The 21,068-nt window shown below is 38.6% G+C and overlaps 1 protein-coding gene across 4 annotated transcripts in view; it reads right to left on the bottom strand.

Moving 5' to 3' along the window:
* Window positions 1-580: 580 nt before the first annotated feature.
* SH3PXD2B (SH3 and PX domains 2B) overlaps window positions 581-21,068 on the bottom strand; it is a 130,496-nt gene continuing 110,008 nt past the window's right edge. For 2 of the 4 annotated variants that reach the window (XM_088133677.1, XM_088133678.1), the window contains 8 exons: window positions 17,654-17,788; window positions 16,028-16,132; window positions 14,758-14,841; window positions 12,211-12,328; window positions 9,963-10,189; window positions 7,075-7,124; window positions 6,550-6,675; window positions 581-5,190 (listed from right to left, as the gene is read on the bottom strand). In XM_088133677.1, coding sequence (XP_087989803.1) covers window positions 3,652-5,190; window positions 6,550-6,675; window positions 7,075-7,124; window positions 9,963-10,189; window positions 12,211-12,328; window positions 14,758-14,841; window positions 16,028-16,132; window positions 17,654-17,788 — 2,384 coding nt within the window. In that variant the 3' untranslated portion in view covers window positions 581-3,651. The remainder of the gene's footprint in view (window positions 5,191-6,549; window positions 6,676-7,074; window positions 7,125-9,962; window positions 10,190-12,210; window positions 12,329-14,757; window positions 14,842-16,027; window positions 16,133-17,653; window positions 17,789-21,068) is intronic. The other 2 variants (XM_088133675.1, XM_088133676.1) reach the window with 1 other exon arrangement.

Here is a 21,068-nt window from a genome sequence, read left to right as displayed (position 1 = left end):
CCTTGGTAAAGGTTATACAATAGACATTTGTCAGGTTTGTCACAAACACTCTTCTCACTTGTAATCCATTCTGTAGGAGCAAGCTTTAAAGAATGACAGGCTCCAAAGATATTGGAGTTCCCTCATCTTTCTCCAAGCCACCTACTACTGTATATCTCCAAAATTGTTTGTCAGCTCCTCCTTAACTGAATTCACCATCACCTGTGGAATCACCTGCAAATTCATATAACCCACCCCACTTGATCTCAGGTGACCTTACTGTCCTTTTAGATCCCCTGTGTTGATTTTAAGAAGGGCCCAAGCGCAATTGTCTTGATAATGGCTTGCATGCTGTGGCTTCTTCCACAGCAACCATTTCAGATTTCATTTATTGAATAAAACACTTGAAGAGTACCACTTCATCCCTGAAAATCTAATCACAGACCCTCTGGAATCTGTGCAAATCATGTGCTTGAAACATAGCATCACATCCCAACCACCTAATTATGCCTTTGCTGCTGTAAAACACACATACACACACACAGGTACATCTGCCAAGAAATATACATGGAAGAATAATAAAAAAAAGGCATTGTGGCAATTCTGCTTGAAACCAGTCAAGCCTATTTTTTTATTTCTTTAGTTAAAAAAAACACACACACACAAACAATCACCTAGCCTTTAATGCTGGAAGTATACATGAATTTTACATAAGCTACATCTACCCTTGTCAAAAATCCCCTCCCCATAAATCCCACCCAATTAACGTACAGATTGATACAGATCGATACATAACATTAAACATTAAAACAGGCTTTTAAAGACAGTGGATGAGCCTAAGGCCATTGAAGAAAATCCCAGTTAGAAGGCTAGGAAACTGACATTGGAATACAAGAATATCCTTTAGTAGACCATAGTAGACCATAGACCAACAGATACGTGGTCAATGAACTTGGAAAGTAAGCAGGTAATGGGGCAAGTTTCACGTTATGGCATCAGGTTATCCTTTTCAGAATGATATACCTTTTGGCATAAGGCAACAAAGTGTTGAGGCAAATACATGTACTAGCTCAACAACTCTTCTCATATCCCAGCAAGGCAGGTCTTCATAATTGGTTCTATCCCATGTAATATAAAAAGTGAGGCACAGATGGGTACTGTAATGGCTTCCTTTCAATCAGAGTGCTTTATTAGCCCAGACCATCCTGATCCCTCAGTCTGTTTTCTGAGAAAAGTCTTTCAAGAAAGAAATATGAAAGCAACAAGAAATAGTAGAAAGAGTTTTTAGTCATTTCTACTCTAGGAATGTTTTCATTTTTAGGAATAGGGTTAGGATCAGATATGGGTAAGTAATACTGTACAAGGAACATTTCTTTTCTTAGAAGAAAAGAACAAGGAACTTAAACCAATTGTTTAAGTATAAAGGCATAGATTTTGAAATGAATATTGTAATGTTGCTAGATCACATACTGAATAGTGCCAAGAGGGGAAACTAAGGGATAGATATGTGTTGAACAAATGTTGCAGAAAAGCAAATGGTTCAATCACTGCTTAACAGTAGCAAGAGACTGATGGTAAAACTAGGGCAAGGTCAACCATGACAAATGAATAGTAAGATTTCTATTCTTATGTAGCAGGATGTCCCTCAGAATGACTTCTGTCAATCTCATATCTGGTGGACATATAAATCACATCCCTATCATTAGAGGTCCTGTATCTGTCTAAGCAATAGTCAGACCAACCTGCTTTTGAGAAAAATGCAGCCACTTAAACTCCAGGAACTGATTTTCACAGGCAAAATTTAGAGCTGGTCTTAAGCTGATTTAACTTCAGCAAATTAGTGAGATTCAGCTCATGGGAGCCCACTAGGCAAATTCCTGTAATACAAATGTCGTATCACCTTTTAGAAACGAGTCTTTTCTTTTTCTTTTCTGTTGAAATCTTTTCAATACAAATGGTATGGTTAATTTCTACATATCAGATTCTCACTTATACTCTAGAACCACACTTAATTAAACAGGTGAGAATTACTGAAAATTTTGTAATCCAAATCTCTGCATTATCAGTTGCTTTAAAACATGCCTGGCTATAGGCAAGAAGCCATAACTTTTTTGGCATGTTCACACCTCGGGCGTTTAGATGAAATGAAAAAAATTTAAAAAGTATGCACACATTTATTTTCATCACACTTGTCCATTTAAGTATATACAAGTAATGAGTAGGAAAGAAGCTGGTCCCTACATATTTTAGAAGAACAAGTTCCACACAGATATCTTCATATTTATGAATCTCTTGCCTCTTGGCTGGAGCTCCAAAATTGAAATACGTCCTATTAAATGGAGCATGACATGACACATTTCTAAATCCAGTTCATAGCACTGAAATTGCCACAACCTGTCACTAGGAGACCAGGATTTAAACAGGCCTCGCCTAAGATAATTCAAACAGTTCACACAGCTCTTAGGAGTGTGCTCTTCTTTTAGGCTGGCTGCATGTTCCAAAAGGCATTACCATTTTGGCTCACCTTCTAAAGAAACACAAAAGTAGGGAAACAGGCTTTTTGAAAACGTCTCACAGCAAACTGTATGAGGAAGAGATAATAGGGGTGAGGTAAATCCTTCGTAAATATCCTTCAGTCCAACTCTGTTAAGGACTAGAAAGGCTTGGTACACCCTGGAGGGCTCCCATTCTGTTACCTTCTAGATTTAGGAAATAAGGACCTAACTCTAGAAGGCTTAGAAGATGTATTTGCAGATGCAGGCAGAAGTTTGGCAGTGCAATTCTCAAAAGAGCAGCACCAATCCATTGACCGTGCTTATAACCAATAGTACGGACACAGGCGACCTGTATGCCATGCCCTCTCTGTGTCTACTGAAATGAGATTAGGATACTGAAAAATCCAAGGGATACAGAGATCTGCACTGCAGAGAGTGCAGAGAATTTCAAACATGGTGCTTACATAAGCACTGGCTGTCATATAAGAGGCAGCTATGGCAGAGGCATTGTTCATATCAGAGGAAAACACACAGACCGAAGACTAAAAAAACCAACAGCAGCAACTGGGATAGCTCTTTGCACCTAAGTACTTACTATGGAATCGTATTACTTATGTATTCTCCTTGCCATGAAGCTTCTTAGCCCATGATTATATTTAAATGGCATGTGACATTAAAAAAAAAACTCAGCCAGAAGAGTGGCTCTCTTATTCTCCCTTTCCTTCTTTGGCTAGTGGGACTGACTTTATTTTTTTTCCAAGCTACTAAATAACAGGTCCCCTCTCCATTTCCCTGGAGGGGGGCCTAATGGAGCCTAATATGTTGAGATGTTCATCAGCCTCTCCTTTCAGCCAGGCTGATCTATACCACAGAGAAACCAAGTAAGGTTTTAAGAGGCGGGGGTGGGCAGAAGGGGGAACATTCCTTTTAAAATGTTCAGGACATGAGTTACCTACAGAAGAAAGAGTAGCCTAGTTATAATACTACATAAAGGCATGTTTCCTCTTGCAATCCATTTTGGAGACATACCCAAATTGGAATGTTTGGTATCCCAGGTACTTTGCTTTTTGTTGTTTTGAATAGAGTTGGCCTTATGAAAACTATAAATAAGCTAATTAAATATTGCAGTACTAAATGGGGATTGTTGAGTTGCTGTAACACAAAGACCACAACAGGACTACGGCTTTTTTCGGAGATAATTGGAAGGAATCCAGCCTTCCCAACACGGCCCTGCTGTGAGGATTTTGCAAAACCACCAGCCGCTGCTGTTCTTCTCACGGACTTCAAATACAGTCCCTTCTTTAAAGCTGCTGGTTTCTTCATCTCCTTCAAAATCTGCCACAGCCACGTAGAGGGCTTCTTTGGAGATATCCTGGTTGGTAACTGGCACGGATGCTCTTTCCTTCTCCACAGGCTTGGGTAAGGGCCTTTGGCCTGAGCTGCCTTTTGTTTTGGCTTCATCTTGGCCGGGAGATGGCAAGAAAGCTTTGGCTTTTGGCGGAACCAACACTGGCCGGCTGGACACTGGGACAGCTCGGACTTCAGGCACTTCCTTCTGTGTGACTTTATGTTCTGCAGGGGGGGCAAGTGAAGCTGAGGGTGCTGGCACACTAGCTTTCTTAGGGGGGGGAGGCCTTCTGGGAGGTACTACCGGACGTTGAGGGGGTTCCCTAGGTACTGGAAAGCTGCTCTTGGGTTCATTCTCCCCCGGTTTTGAGGAACCCACAGGAACTTTGGGGAAAGGAGCTTCCTTAAAGATTTGGCTGTCAGGTCTAGAGGGAGGTCTAATCTCTACATTTGGCTTTTCCTGAGATTTGACAGAAGATTCTACTGGAAGTCCACTGTTACTGAAGGCACTCTCATTAATCACAGGGTCCTGTTCTGACAGCTTCTCTTGAGCCTTTGCAGGCTTGAGTTTGCTCCTCAGATTGCAAAGATCTAATTTATTCTCTGACTGAGGAGGATCTGTCCTAGAGGCAGGTGCTGGCTTCGGTCTGATCTGAGGTTTGGATTTCAGGAAAAGGTTTGGGGTAGCTGCCTCAGGCTTATCCTCTGGGGGCTCAATCTTTGGTTTCGTTGGCTTGACTATGGGCCGGAGGTTTGGCTTCTTTACTTCTTTTGGAGAAACCTTATGACCACACTCGAGACCCATTTCATTTTTCAACTGGAACAATTTGCCCTTCTCTGTTTTGAGCTCTGGCTTCTTGTTATCCCTTGGAGGGACTGTTTGCTTTGGGGGAATCCCAGGTAAAATCATGCCAGGAGGCTTTGGAGGTGGCCTCTGTTCCAACCTTTGCCTTTCCATTAACTCCTCTTCTGACTTAATTATGGATTCCTTCCTTGGAGGAAGACTCGGTTTCTCTTCCATATCCCGATCACCTATTTCCTCATACCCAACACACAAAGAAGCATCACTATTCTCAGGCAAAGCATCCTGGGAAGTCTCCTTTCCTTTCCATTTGATTCCATATTCAGTGCCATTAGGTGGCGCTTCAGGCAGAGGTCGAGATGGCCCAGCAGAGTCCCCATTAGAGCTGTTCTCTGCTGTGCTGTCACCAAGCCGTAGCTGTGCCATTTCATTCGGTAATGGTGCCAAGAAATTAGGTCTACATGCATTGCTGGTTTTCTTGTATTTGTCAATAAAAGTAGCTGGTGCCCAGCCTTCCTTCTCCTCAATTTGAATATACCACCAACCACTCAGGTTCTTCTCAATTACCTGGAGAAGGAAATAAAGCCACCATTGCTTAGAACTCTGTAACAGCTGCATTACCTAAAATGTGTGAGATTAAGTTTAGAATTAAGGTTTTAACTGGTCTCCCCCCCCCCCACAAAACATACAACTAGCCATCCATCTTCCGCCTTCAGATTCATCATCATAAACTAATACTAGGTTACTATTCATATGTAATATGATTAAGACAGCAGTAATGCAGGTCATAACATAGAGTGTTTCCCATTTAAAATGGCATTACTGATTCTAATTCTATAGCACTGACCTAATATAATAAAAGATTACATTCTCAGTTCCGTGTCATTATATTCTCTACAGCATGAATATTGTTTTTGGTTTAATTAACAAAGGTACAATTGTTAGCATTTATCATCATCTAGAATTAAAGTTAAGGAGCTGCTGAAATTTGCATCTTCCTTAAATTCTGCTTGATAGAATCTTTGCTACTGAATTCATCTGGACATCTGAAGGTTCAGAGAAGCACATCTAGCTTCTGTACGATATAGGGTATGGCCAAAGTACTAATGATGCAAGCCCAAGTGATAATCAAGCATTTCCAGATGATTTATGTTACTGATTGTGAAATGAGTTGTTCTCCTGAAAAATTTACATATCTAAGCATGTACAGGGCATCTAAAGAAGTGGTCCCAGCTGACTTCTGCATGTGGTACAAGAATCTCTGATATGACAAGAAAATAAGCAGTCGCTAGATGTCAGTATTGAGCCACCTGTAAACATGGACCACCAGGATACCACTCACAGAATCAGCAATACTCACACTTCTGAATTTAAACCCAGGAATATATCAAAAGGAGGAAATTCTCCTATAATTTAGGAGTGAATGGATGGCAGACAAAGATAAAGGCCTCCATTTCCTCAAGTTAATGGAAGCACAGAAAATTTGCCTCTCTTTTGATGCACCTTTCTCCAGAGCTAAAGGTTCGGGTCAGGGAGGACAGCCCTCTTGTGTTTATAAAGTCATATAAGGGCATGATTCAAACTCCAACACCAGAAGAGTCTTAGTACTGCATCCTGGAGGTGAACGTTTTCCAATCTGATTTGTTTGGACATCTTTTATTCTTGTCAAATTTAAATTGAGAGAAGCAGCATCTTGTTTCCTGGAACATACCTCTGACTCAAGTAATTGAGGGGGGAACAGTTGCAACAAAGAACAAATTTAATCAGAAAACGATGATTAAATACAAAACACACAGCCTATTAGAACTGGGTAAGTGGAAATACTATACCAATGTAAAAGGCTTTTCTTTCATAGTGTGTTTTATAGTAAGCTGTGTGGAAGAATCCAAATATTATGAAGATGGGCCTGACCAGACTTAGTCTCACCTCTACTTTCAGCCCTGCCTGGAAGCTGATGCCGTCAGGGATGGTGGTCTGGAAATCAGCAATGGTGTAATACTCTTCCTCCACCTGTGGGGGCACAGGAGGCTTTGGCAGATTGAGACAACGGGGCTATGGCAGGAACATAAAAAGCATGCATTAGTCATCTTCCATCCCCCAAAAGCAATTCTCCACACATTATGCGTTCCAGCCTCCATCTGCAGGGTCTACAGGGTCACTTAGCAAGTGATGAAAGGAGATGACAACCCCCCCCCCCCGCCCAATTAAATGCCTTGGGAACAAAACTCATACCATGCTGAACTTTATTTACTCCCTATATTTTTAAATGGAAAAGCAAATTACACATGCCAATTCCCTCCTTAACTGACATATGCTTTGGACATAGGGATTTATGCAAACATAAAAGATGTAGCAAGACCTGTGTCTCTTTTATCTTCCCACTTAGCTTCTTTTGTTCTATCTGACTAGTTGTTATCAGACTGCTTACATGCATCTGGAAGGAACACTTACTATTGTGAGATCTCGACGAGGAGGGGGTCTTTGCCTCATCTTTGGTGACTCTGTCAAAAAAGTATTTAAATGTGCTTCAAAGATCTCAAAATGTGCTTCAGGAAACATTTTGAACAAGACCCCATTACTTCAGCTTGAGAAATTATATCTATAGCATTTCTATCTGTTTTTGCCCATGTGCTGCAACCAGGCAGTCTCCTTGATTCATTTCATTCCCAACAGTAATTCATCTGACCAGGTTTTTTTTCTTTTAGTAAGTAGATCTTTGATCAGATGCCCTGAGCATTCCACTGAGTTCCACAGAGGCAGGGTGGGGAAGGCAGTGAGGAAGGGAGAGAGAAAGCAGATGAGGACTTTCTTCATATATAACCTAAGAACAGTGGAATGCTTGTGTCCCTTGATGAAAACATCTAATATCCAGACATCCATTACAAAGGTTCAAGGGAATGACCTTGAAGGACAGGAGGAAGAGAGCTACCAAGGCAACGGTCAGATAAGCAGAGCTTGAACCTGGGCCAAGAAAATAACTTGAGAAAAAAAAAACAAGCCCCTCCCTGGTTCACATGATGATAAAGGGAAGGAGGGGGAAAACACAGTCAGACTTGCAAGATATGTTACAATAAAAATAGTCCTGAGCTATATGGCATTGGTTTCTTGGTCTGGTCTACCTCGTAGGGCTGACTTGCAGCCATCCCAGTTAAAGAATAGAATTATTACCTACAGTATGTTCCAACCAGTCCTCCGTTATAGGAGCAAAAAAAGTTGGGAGGGGTGAAGGTTTCGCATGAAAGGAACACAAGTGGATTCCAGAACCATAAACTAAGAGGACTACTCTACAGGTAGTCCTCAGGTTATGACCATTCATTCAGCAACCATTCAAAGTTACAATAGCACTGAGCAAGGGAACAAATGACAGGTGCTCAGAGTTCTGGCCATCGCAGTGTCCCCATGGTCCTGTGATCATGATTTCCAATGTTTCCTGCCTGCTTCCCACAAGCAAAGTCAATGGGGAAGCTGGCAGGAGGTCAGAAGTCACAATCACATGAGGTCCTTGCTTAATGACCCACATGATCCTTGTCTAACAATGGCAACCAGGACTGCTGGAATTGCTGTTGCTAAGCAATGTGGTCACGTGACATTGTGCTTTATGACTGTGTCGCTTAGTGACGGAGTTCCTGGTCCTAACTGGCATCATAACCCAAGGACTACCTGTACAGCAGGACTGCATACAATTCAGAAAATGATCCCAAACAGTATTGCCAAAGTGGAATTTTTAATATGAGAGGATGAAAAATTTATTTATTTATTTGAATAATTTTTACTAAAGAAATTTTTAACAAAGTAAAAACCATAAGAGAAAATAAAGATGATAAAGAAGAATAGTGAAAAAAGAAAATAGAATTAGAAAAGGAAAAGATTACAGTAGTTATAGATACATTTTTACTTTGCCCCCTCTCTCCAATGTTACATCATAATTTCCTTCTTCCATAAGCTAGCCTTTCTAATCTTCAAACCCATAAATAACAAGTTCATATTTCTCTTTTTTCAGCAAAAAGTCCGTAAGGGGTTTCCAGTCACTAATAAATGTAGTTGTTGATCTTTCTCTAACCGAACAGGTTAATTGTGCCATCTGTGCTAGTTCTGTCATCTTTACCAACCTTTCCTCCATTGTGGGTATTTCAGAGTCTTTCCTTTTTTGTACATATAATAGTCTTGCAGCAGTTATCATATATAAAAATAATCTTCCACGGCTCTTTTCTAATTGACTGTCCATTAATCCCAGCAAGAAAAATTCTGGTTTCAGTTGAATGTTGATCTTTAAAATTCATGATATGTATTTGAACCCAGAAATTTCTGTCTTTTTTACAAGTCCTCTAGACATGATAAAATTACCTTTCATGTTGTCCACATTTCCAACATAAATTTGAAGTACACCTTTATACATTCTAGACAATTTTTCTGGAGTTGTGTACCAACAGTACATCATGTTATTAAAATTCTCTTTTAAGTGATAACAATGTACATTTCAATCCTTTTAACCACTTACTGTACTTTCCCACTGTTCCGTTGGTATGTTGTGTACAAAGTTCTTAGCCCATTTTATCATACACTCTTTTATTTGTTTTTCTTCCATTTCAAATTTCAATAAAATTTAATCCATTTTAGCAATTACATGTTCATCATTTGTACAAACCATTTTTCTTTACCTACTGTTTCTTGTAAAATGCTTCTTGTGCTGAGACCCATAAAAGCATTTTCAAGCACAGTCTGGGTTTATATCTGTTCCATATTCTCAATATGGCACTTCTAATATAATCGTTCTTAAAATTTACATTAACTTGATTGTACCACAGAAAACTATGCCAGCATGGAAAATTTACTAAATACTTTGGGTGTAATTAGATTAACTATTTTAAATTTAGGTTAATGTAAATTTAAAATTAGATCAAATCTACTATTTGTCCTGGCTTAGCCACCACTGGACTGCAGGAACCCCTGCATGCCAGTCAAAAGCAAACTGCAACACTCAGCTCAAAGAAGGATGGACAACCCAACTCTAGAGCCATGAAGATTTCTTGCTTTTACCTGACTGACCAGCTTTCTCCAAAAAGCATAAAACACGAAACACCTTGTTCATCGCTCCCAACTCCCCACCATGGGGCGTTAGGACTTCTAATCATCCCTGGGGGTGGTTAGCGCCCTGATGACATTCCCTGTGTTATTCACCAATTCACCATCATTCTTGGAATTTACTTATTATTAAGATGGTTTTTATATTGTATTTTAATTGATTTTATCTCTGCTGTAAACTGCCCAGAGTCATTTCAACGAGATGGATGGTCACAAATTTGATAGATAGATAGATAGATAAAGATAGACAAACTTACTTCGCTGAAGGTCCACATTGGGCAATGGGCGACCATCATATTTTCCATCCCTTTGGTTACTCGGCCCATCCTTGTCTCGACCTGTTGAGTTCTGCTGCCGAGAAAGTCCATCCATGTCCAATGCGTATGAATGGGCTGAAGCTGTGGATCCCAGTTTTGATGTAAGTATGTCTCCACTCCCTCTTTTCAGGTAAGATGCTGGGGCCCAGCCCTCCTGACCCTGATATCTAAAGAAATACAAATCATCTGATCTCTTGTCAAGTTTTTACCATGGTCAACAAATTCCCAAACACAGGCAATCACATCCACAGCAGTGCCTGAAAGCAAAACCAAATTCAGCTCTAAAATGATAATCTGAACTAAGATGTTACCTTTTTTATTTTGCTTGGAAGTATCTGGCATGTTTTCCCAAAATACTGGGTAGCTTGCAAGTTCTTAACAATAGATAAGCATCTCTATTTGTATAGAGATATACAAATATGTAGCTGCTTAATTATTACAAATGTATAGCTGCTTAATTATTATCCATTGTTTCACATAAAGATGCTCAAGATTGTTGTGAAGACAAAAGCACAAAAGAATTCATAATTGCAATATCCAATGTTGCAATAATCTTCAGAGGTGAAGAGGTAAACACAGCAAACTGTTCCAGCACATGGGAATCTGCCTCTCTTGCATCCCGTTGCAAGATGGCCCAACATCAAGTATTATAACTAACGTGGTTAGAACAGATATCAAACTGATTAATTGGTGCTAATTATCAGCTATCAAAGGAAGGCTTTTGTAGTAATAAGTCTTAGATGAAGGTCCATCCAGTAACCCATTCTGTAAGTCTAGGTTGAAGACTTCTATCCCAGGTAGAGTTTTGTTTTGTTCTTTTTAAATGAAAAGTAATAACAAAAATAAACCTTAACATGGGAAGTGTGAGAAAATTTTTCCTAGTGATTTTTCTTATTTTTTTTTAAAGAAAGTCTTCAAGATTCAGTCCTCCTGGGGCCAGGGGATATGGTTCTAGAATCTATATCAAGCTGAACAGTATAAACTTTGATGAATGTTATCTTACAGCAAACCCCCTAATCATTTTAAAATTTCATTCTAGCCTTGAATGTGGCACATAAAGGAGTTTAACACTATTAGATCTGAGACCAAAGGTAGGATTGTACAGAACCTTTCTCGCAGAGAGGTGCTCTTCTCTGTATTCCCCATTCAAACCATATTCCCTTCCAATTGTCCAGTCCATTTGCAGCTGAATAAGATCACATCCAGATTTTACATCCAGCTTCTGCTGTTTTAACTTTCACTTTTTTTTCCATTTAATGGAATCAAGTGTGCCACATTATTCCAATAAGACTGAACTAACAGATTTTGAGCTATTCTTTATGTCCATTCTAATTATTAATTTTATCACCTGGATTTTTAGAAGAAATATAATATCTGGCCAGAACAAGCAGAATCTAGTAGTAATGTGTTCTTCAAAATATTTCTGCCAAATTATTCCTTGTAATGTGCACATTGATTTAGATTGGTTTGAGCTTGACATTACATTTTAGAAAGGGATTGTAAAATTCCAGGATTTTGCTTTTCTTCTGAAATCTGAAATCCTATGCAATAAAATAAAATGTTAGCATCTATGTAATTATTGCTTCTCAGCATTTATTTGCTTTTTATGTAGGCATTTGAGGGTTTTTCTTCCCTCCAGGTCCCTGCTACTATATATTCTTTTCTGCCTACAATATAAGATGAAGAAATAAATCATTTTTAAAATGAATATAAATGCAATTTCAGTGAAAGGTAATTCTTAAATACTTTAGGAGTTATTTCCTTCACATCCGAAACCTCCTGAATGAAGAGTAACAGTGCATACACAAACATGTATCTGAACCCTCCAATTTTCTCAGCACAACCCATTGCCCCTTTTACAGATATAATGAATTTATACTGAGGTAGTAGACCATCTCTTCATAATTCTGTGAGGATTTGCCTTTATAAGATGCCAGGGAAACCTAAGACCAAAATGAAAAGGTTTTGTGTGCCTGACCCTCTTTTTCTAGACCAGAGTTATTTTTTATCTTCCTGAAGCAGAATGAAATGTTATGGGTTGCATATCTCTACACTTGAAGATTATTCTCCTATCCCTTCATTGATGAAAGCTACAAAACAATGGAACAACTTAAAGAGTAGCTTGGGTCTTATGATCTAAAGTGTCTACTTTCCATTAACCCTCTCGGAATCATGGCTGAAAACATACCTGATTTTCCACCATCCCTCCAGATTTTTCTGGATCACCTCCACTGTAGCACCTTTGTCCAAGTTTATTTCATCTTGATCCCGAGCAGTGTAAGGGTAGATCACCATATACTTCTCCTCTATTCAAAGAGAAATATAACAGTAAAAGAGAGAGAGAGAGAAAGAGAGAAGAGAAAAGGTAAGTGATAATTGGGAACAAATCAAAATTTGCTAGAAGTAATCTGAAAATCCACACACTTCAGATAATTTAACACAGTGAATTGGCCCTCACAATAAAGTGGAATCAACTGATTCAGGATTCTGTCCTTTTGACACGGGTCACCAAAACCCCAACACTGCCTTTTAAAGTCAGATTTTCATAATTTGTAATATTATTCCTCAGGCCTAATGTAGCCCCACAATGCCTTCCAGAGAACCTCTATGTCATTTTTCTAATTGAAGCAGGCACACAAAAATGGATATTTATGGGACCTGATAGTCCAGAAGACACAGCGATGATTTGTTTTTGGTTTGACAGATGAACAAATCAGTTCTACATGATCTATTTTTTCATTTATTCCAAGTGTCAGATAGAAAGTACCAGATGCTTCAATACAGATGTCATTTTAGCAATCTTATCAGGACCAATGACAGTTCACTCAAATGATCTACTTATGTGAACAATGGAATAAGAGACATAACTCTTGTAGGTAGAAATACTATGCAATTCTGTAGTTTCTTTCCTTAAGTTATCCTGGAAGTAGATTTGTCATAGCTGCAATAATTGCTGGGCCATGTTAAGATTGCTTTCCCAGTAAATTATTTCTTCTTCCAAAGTGGACACATCACAATTAACCTTACAAATAATGCAAACACTTTCTTTATCGCTATTAGCTACTAATGCCCATCTCTTAAATAGTGGGCTATTCTGTAGGAAACTGGCCCTTTATGCAAATACCAAGGATTGCTTTTCACAGAATTTCAGACACAGCACAGAGATTGTTTAGTATAAAACTCTCTCTAAAAGGGAAAATGAAGCGCCAGCTAAGCTAAGGTGCAAGAACATCATGTCAATGGAGTAGGGCCACTTTATTTTTACAAAATAGAGGAAAGATGATATTATAAATACTGAACATCAGCAGACCGGTATAAACCTTCAAACTGATGTCAGCTAACATCCTCCAAAACAGTCTACTATTAGCACTCCTCTACATCTCACACTGATTTCCCATTTCTAGACATGCCCAGTACATAGACTGGAATCAATTCCACTGAAATCAATTTAATACAGATAAACCATCTTACTGGCAGGAGACGCTGAAATTTTATCAAAACTTTTCCACTTGTAGTACTGTAAGCGATCAGAGTATTACAGGATAGAACCTTAACTGCATTTCAGAGGTAAGCATTTTGGATCTGCAGGATCTATATCTCCAGCAGAAATGCAGGATTATAAGCAAATTTCTCCCAGCCAGATGTTTTGGCTTCACTTCCCATCAGCCACAGTTAGCATGGCCAATGCCAATGGATTGTAAGAGAGGTGATTTAAAATGCCTGGATGACATGAGATTCCTTACCTCTTGCCTGCTGGATCACAGGATGGATATTCAGGAAGAAAATCAAAGAAGTTTTGCCCTAATGTACACAGGGATATATTGTTCTGAATGGGAAACTGTTCAGTTCCTGTAATTTTTATAACCCTGTTCTTTTCTTTTCAACAAATCTCAATAAAGAAAACTCTAGGAGAAACATGCTTGGAATCCTTTTTAATTTTAGGTAGTGGCCAAAGCGCCTGACAGGGAGGTATGGCAATTGTTTTAGCTACAGGCTGAAAAGAATTTAGAAGCTCTTCAGCAGAGTGTTAGCAAAAATGATCATTTGAAGGCAAGCAAATCTTACTGCAATGAAAATTATGTGATGCTTTGAAGTGCCTCATCACATCCAGTAGTTCTATACTGACCATTTTTCCCTTTCTAGATCTGTTGTGAACTATGTTCAATGGACTGTGGAAAAAAGCCAACTTAAGCTCAAAATAAATGTGACTTTAATGCACATTTACATTTATTTATTTTTTTAAACATTTCAAATTGTACCAGCTTTTTGGGGATGGGGTAGAGTGGGGTGAGGGAAATGATTCTGATAATGTTTAGGACTGCAGCAAGCATTGCAACGTGTGAGAATTTACCTTCTCCCATAGATCCCTACGATGTCTGTTGCAGTCCCAGTAATTATCACCAGTGACTGATGAAGTTTACATTTAACTTGCAGATTTTTTTTTTTTTAAAAAGTCAAAATGCATTTAACCCCAGTTAGGACCAAATAAGATTCTCATAATGAGGGACTCAAGAAGTTTCAAGGGAACGGAAAGGAGGACACACACACACAAGTGGAAGAGAATTTAACAGTTACAACAAGCAATGTATAAAGGAATTAGACACCCTGGATATCAATAAGAAATAAACTGCATGCAACAAAGCAGGCAATCACCACAGTGGACAGCACATGCAAACATAGAGAAGGATAGTCTAAAGCACAGAAGAAAGCACAAAGAGATCTCCACGGCATCCACCTTGACCCCATCCACTGGTGTACAAGTCCCCAAGAGTCCGACGGCGACCCACATGTCTGGGAAGAGACCAGTATCTCCATGGGACTGAGATGAGCATGTTGGGGAAGCAGGAAAGGCACAAAACAGGATATAAGGAGGGAAATGTTTACCTTTTTAAAAAGAATAGTTAATGCCACAATAAGGTTAACAAAGACATGATCCACATAACACACTAAAATATGATTTAACCATGGTTTACCTAAAAAAATCTCAATTATCTGGGATTGTTCAACACACAAAGCTATCTACTGTGGTTTACAGTATATAAATATGTCTTGCTTCCTCCCCAGTATATGGCAGAGACTTGAGCAGTTTGATTATTAAAATGGTACACTAAAATGCATCTCCTTTTTTTATTAAAAAAAAAATTACTATAGTAAAATTTTAGTTTTACCCACCTTAAATGCAACTGACATTATATTCAGCAAACCAAATTTCCACTGCAATTTACGACATTTGTATAATTATGTTATTACTTGGGTAATGGAAATCCTCAAAATGCCCTACTCATTGTGGACTTTCCTTAATAACAGACCCATGCCCTTCTCCATATCAGTCCATTAAAACAAGTTTTCACTCAATTCACACTGCATGTTGACATGCACAAGCACTCTGGAAGAGTTCCACATGAAAATATGGGTTACTTCAGAAATTGTCTTCAAAAGGACTTTTTAAAATCTTTCTATCCAAAGAACCATCTAAGCGGGTATACTGGAAAGTGCCTAGCAGCTGCACAAGGACTACCTAATGTAATATATTTTAAACTAAGCAGGCTATAAACCTGATCAGCTGTGGGACAGGAGATGCTTATATGGTTTTCCAGAGTTAACTAATACTCTAACTCCTGTTCAGATTCTATGTCCTGGGATAAGCATGAACTGTCCTGTTTTTCGTTATTTGTGAGCCTTAATTAGAGCTTGTTTTTTTTTTATGCCAAAGTCTGGTGTAATTTTTGAATGGAGTGCTAAACCTTATGAAGAATGAGCATTCCAATAAACCAGCCTCTTCAGCCAAAAATATTAAACTAAGTGACGTTTGTTCTTCATGAAAACTGGCTATGGGCAAGAGAACTATATAGGGACTCACTTGAAAGCACTCTCTTAGCACTCAAGTATTTGGTGTATTTCCTCTCTGAACATTACCCTGAACATTTTACGTGGGCTCAAATGCTTCAAAGAATAAAATAAGACATAATTTGGGTTATTCTGAAAGTGTCTTGATCTATTCCCACCTTCTTCCGTTTGCATTGAAAATTCATCCTGGGCTCCATCCTGGATTTCTAGGCAAGTTGCAGGGACCCATCCTTGTTCATCCAAGGTACTTACAAACCACCAGCCTAAAAATAAGGAAAAGGAGAGTTAACTGGAGAGTCACAATCCGTTCTAGCTAGGAGCATGCAACACGTTCCATCATGGAATGTTCCATCTCTGAAACAGGCTATACCAATCAAATAAGAAAAGAAGAAACATTCTGAGGTCCCCTGGGATTAGGAGTGATCAATACTATACCATCCTATAATGTCCTTCTGCATACTATTTTTCTCCTTACAAATAAAATCCTGTTAATGCAAATGAAAATAAAAGTATGTACTCAAAGGCATCCATGATGAGGAATGATGTGTTATATAATTCTTTTTAATTTCTCCCACCTTTACCTGCTGTCTGTTAGAAGTTAACTATTGTTCTATTGTTATGTGCTTGTATGATAGAAGATATCATTTTTTGTACTGTGTAATTTCAATCTACTAAAGAAGGTTTAAATTAAAACATCCAGTTTGTCTCTTCAGAATTCAAAGTGCAAGATTGCTGCCCCAGGAAATATTCCCGTATTTGATGCTGAAATAGTGAATAACTTCCACAGAATCATACAGAAGATGCAAAGAATCTGGTCAAATTCTATTTCCATAGCATTTCATTGAACTGATAAAGAATGCTGAGAAAGCATTATGAAATGTTGGAAATAGATCGTTTTATTTCTTTAGATTTTTCTTTATTTCTTCATGCTTGAACAATAACTCCAATTTAATTAATACTGCAATTCCATTTATTATGTACTTCCCATGTGAATTCATAATTCAAACACTATTCAGAGTGGAAATTTAAACTACTTAGTGAGCAGCTAGGAGGTCATTTGACTTCTGTATGGCATTAAAGCATTAGAAGACTAGTAATTTACATAAAAGCTATTCAGATAGAGAATAATATGTTTTACATTATCAATAAAAATAGAGCAAATCACATTTAAACAGCAACAGCATTTGCAGGGCTACTTTAGAATCTCTGCATATAAAATTTAGCAACATGCATTTATTTTTAAAATGCGTCAACAACAGCAACTAATTTGCTTCATGTTGCTTAAAAAAAGGATTTCCCCCCCAGCAAAATGATGTATTAAAAGTTTTCCCATTGTTGAAACACAAATCCAAAGTAACTTTCAGAGCTTATTCTTTATTTCACTTAAATAGGCATACAAGCGATACTATTTATTTTCTTTGAAAAACAAATACATCCAATTCCAGAAACAGATGGATGAAGTTATTGAATTAATTATGATAACTCTAGAGGAAGCATTTTACAAAAAAAGCTGGGGAGGTACTCTGTGAATGAAATCCTCTTTTTATTCAACTAATATGGAAATTCCAAAAGGGAAACCTTGGTTTTAGACAGCTTGTTCCCAAGGAAATTCAGAAACGGGATTTATGAAATGGAGCTGGGATAAAATCTTACCAAGTCGCTTTCAAACATGAACTCTGTTATGCAGGCCAGTCCTCATAAGAACACACTTAGACAAAACTTGTTAGGAAGTTATGAGAACCAGGAGATCCTTTTTACAAATTGTTTTATATATGAATCCTTACCAGATTCATTCTTCTCAATTATGTCTACAACTTGGCCCGCACACAAACTAATTTCAGAGCTCTCTTGCTTCTGGTAATCAGCCACCACCACATATTGTTCCAGGACCATAGGATCAGCAGATGATAAATCTCCACCTATATTGTAGGAAACAAGACAGCATACCTGATCACTGCATGTAATACACTGAAAAATTAGTTACTTTCCCTATATTTTTTTTTCAGGCCATTAAAGATACATCTTAAAATCCAGTATGGAGGAGAGACAACAACTGAAATTTGTGAGTAAATCTTTCTAACTTAATGCCCAGGTTTTCAGTTGCAGAATCAATTCCACTGTTGGGCAGGACAGGGAACTGTACAAAAGCAATGGCATTAACTTACATATTTCAGTTCAGTTGGGTTAAAGTAGACACCTCTTTTGGTGGAAGTCACAAAATTTCTGTATGCCACTTAGCTTCAGTTATAATTACGGAATGCAGAAATTGTGCGCTAAGGTTTGATGACACTTCTCGCTTATTGCGGGTATTTAGTCTGGCACAAATCTCTTTCTCCCTGACCTTCAGAAACATCTTCAGGTTTTAGTAATTTAATGGTCGGAAGTGTGTTCATCAGTCAGTTCATAATTATTCAACAAAGACAATGAATAAGACCAAAAAAAGAAAATCAGAGAACCAGACTGAGACCGTAACTCTGACTCACGTCATACTGTAAATGGATAGACCCAGGATAAGCAGGCAAAAAAAGGAAGATTTTTTTTACTTTAAAAGCAGAACTCTGATTTCTGAAAACCTTCCACTGACTCAAAGGTTTGCTGAATTAGGCTGGAATATAAATTAGGCTGGGAACAAATTAATTAAGCCTTCTGAATTGATTAGGTCCATTAGCTAAAATGAAGAATGAAAGTACTTATAAAGGCAAGTTTAGAAAAATAAAGGACTTTTCAAATGTATGTAATAACAGGATATTTCCAATTTAGTTATACTTATTTAAATAACTTACTTTCAATGGAAAATCTGTATTAATTGGAGGGGAGGGTAACTCTTGCCCTACATTAGGGACGTGTGTGCTAAATACAACTATTTGATTTCACTTCCTGTGGTCACTCCATCTGGCCCAACAAGAACAGCAGATCTGTACTTCCGGAGGATGTGGTTTAAAGCCACAAGTACCACAGCCCTTTAAAAACGTAACTAGTCTTTGCAATTAAACGCATGGCTCTTCCTTTGCATACCAAATTACCACCCTGACTGCTACTTGTGGGGAGATGCAGAAGGATAATGCAAAGAAAACCCCATAAGGCCTGGAAAACATTATTCAGCATATTCATGTAAAGGAGGAAATTTTCAATAGCACATACTCAAAAATCTGGGTTTTGGAAATAAATTCAGAACCACTAAGGGGCAGCAGAGTTCCCCAGAAAGAAGGTGTTCCTTTTTTAACATTAAATGAGAAAAGTGAGCTATAACATTAGTAAGAAAAGAGGATAATGTAAGATTTTTTAAAAAATTAAAATAGTAAAATATGGCTTTTATTCTCTGTTTTTTTCTTGAGCAACAAATTCACATGAAATAAAGCAGAAGTCTATGTGATCATGGATTCCTTGGCGGCCCATCCTATGCACAATATTAGGTCACATTTTCGGTTAGGATTTATTCCCGGATGAGTGTATGTGAGACAATCATTTTAAAGGTAATGCTTGTCATGACTACAAAGGCCTGAAGTAAATTCTGCTGTTAAAATGTTTCAGATCTAGAGCTACTTCTTTCATTTATACCATTCTCAACCTCAGCAACTTTAGGATGTGTAGACTTCATCTCCCAGAATTCCCCAGACAGCATGCTGAGAAACACTGATTTACACAAAAGTTCAATGTAAGCAACTCAGATAAAATTCTGGCAGACACTGAATGTTTACTACTTATTTAATCTTAAATATGCCTGATTTTAGCAGCAAGTAGCCCTTGTTTCAATAGCAAGGGGAAGGAAACGTCTTCAGCTAGAATATGCTTGAGGAATAGGTTAGTTAGAAATAATTTCTATACATGTCTCTCTTAAAATGTTGGCACTGTTTGCACATCCTGTTCTGCCACTCTAGCGATTACATCATCCACATCATTGCTGTACCAAAATAACAATGATGAGGACACGTTTTCTATTACTTCAGTGAAGTCCGTGTGAGGTTATGAAGGTGGTTCCACCAAGATGGAAACTGTGAGGTTATACCAAAACGGTTCCGTGACATTCCAGGTGAGCAGTGCAGAGGCACAGCTGCTGCTAATTATAGCCTCCTGCCTCTGAAAGACGAATGGAGGAAACGGGCACAAAGAGACAAATATAATGTTCAGAAAACAATGTCTGGAGGGCCCATCTCCTGCTCGATGTTAACTGCCACTCTGATTTGACCAAAGAATGAAGTCATCTAGTCAACAGAAGGCAAACGACTGCAGGAAAAGAGAAGAAATCCTTTTTCCTGTCCCCAACTCCCCATATAATTACTCAGAGTATCCTGGGGCTATTTGCAGCTTTAACATGCAGCTCTGGCACCTCCAAACTAACTATTACAGCCATCATCACAAAGCAGTAAACAGCACTGAGTGGAAAAGCTGGGGATTATTTTCAGCAGCTTCTTCTTCACAGGACAATCAATCCCAAGCACTAAACAGTAAGTACATTTGCAAGAAAAATAGCTTTTCTGGGGGGATAAATGTAAGATTCTTAAATTGACATACTGTTTTTAGCTCCCCAAAAGCAGCAACATGAGACCGGATTTATACAGAAGAGATACCTATAAGTTGCTTACATTTCTAATACTCTGTATGCTTGCGTGCGTGTATATATATAATTAGAATATATGTATGTATGTATGGTTTTTTTTTAATCCACACTCAATCGTGACCGATTCTGCGGCAACTGCCTGGACAAGTCCCTGCAGTTTTCAAGGCAAGGTGTTTCGGAAGTGGTTTGCCAGTGCCTCCTTCCTAGAGCAGAGCCCAGCTGGCGAGTGCAGGAGGCGGGGTTTCCGTTGCTTCACGCCTTTTTTGGGCGAGCACAGTTTCCGTGTTACTGGCAACTGGTCTTGTCTCCCGTGCAAGGCGCCGCCAGCGTTCTTCCTCCCACCGGGGTGAGAGTCCCCATTTATGTACTCACGGAAGTTTTCAAGCTGCTGGGTTGGCAGAAGCTGGGGAGGAGACAGGAGCTTACTCTGCCGCACGGAGCTGGGCTCGAACTGCTGAAGTGTCAACCATTTCTGGCCGGCAACTTTCAGTGTCATTAAGCCGCTGCACCACCCCGTTCCTGTATGTATGTATGTAGTGTATGTATGTATGTATGTATGTATGTATGTATGTATGTATGTATATATAAAAGATCTCCTCTCACCCCTATGGGTGGTAGGTGTCTTCCTTGGTCTCGGGTCC

This window comes from Python bivittatus, unplaced genomic scaffold (assembly GCF_059951505.1).
Source record: "Python bivittatus isolate LINGU-HERP-01145 unplaced genomic scaffold, Pbiv_v1 ctg000080_np1212, whole genome shotgun sequence".
NCBI lineage: Eukaryota > Metazoa > Chordata > Lepidosauria > Squamata > Pythonidae > Python > Python bivittatus.
Note: the sequence above shows the minus strand (reverse complement) of the source record. Positions and strands in the feature narration are given on the sequence as shown.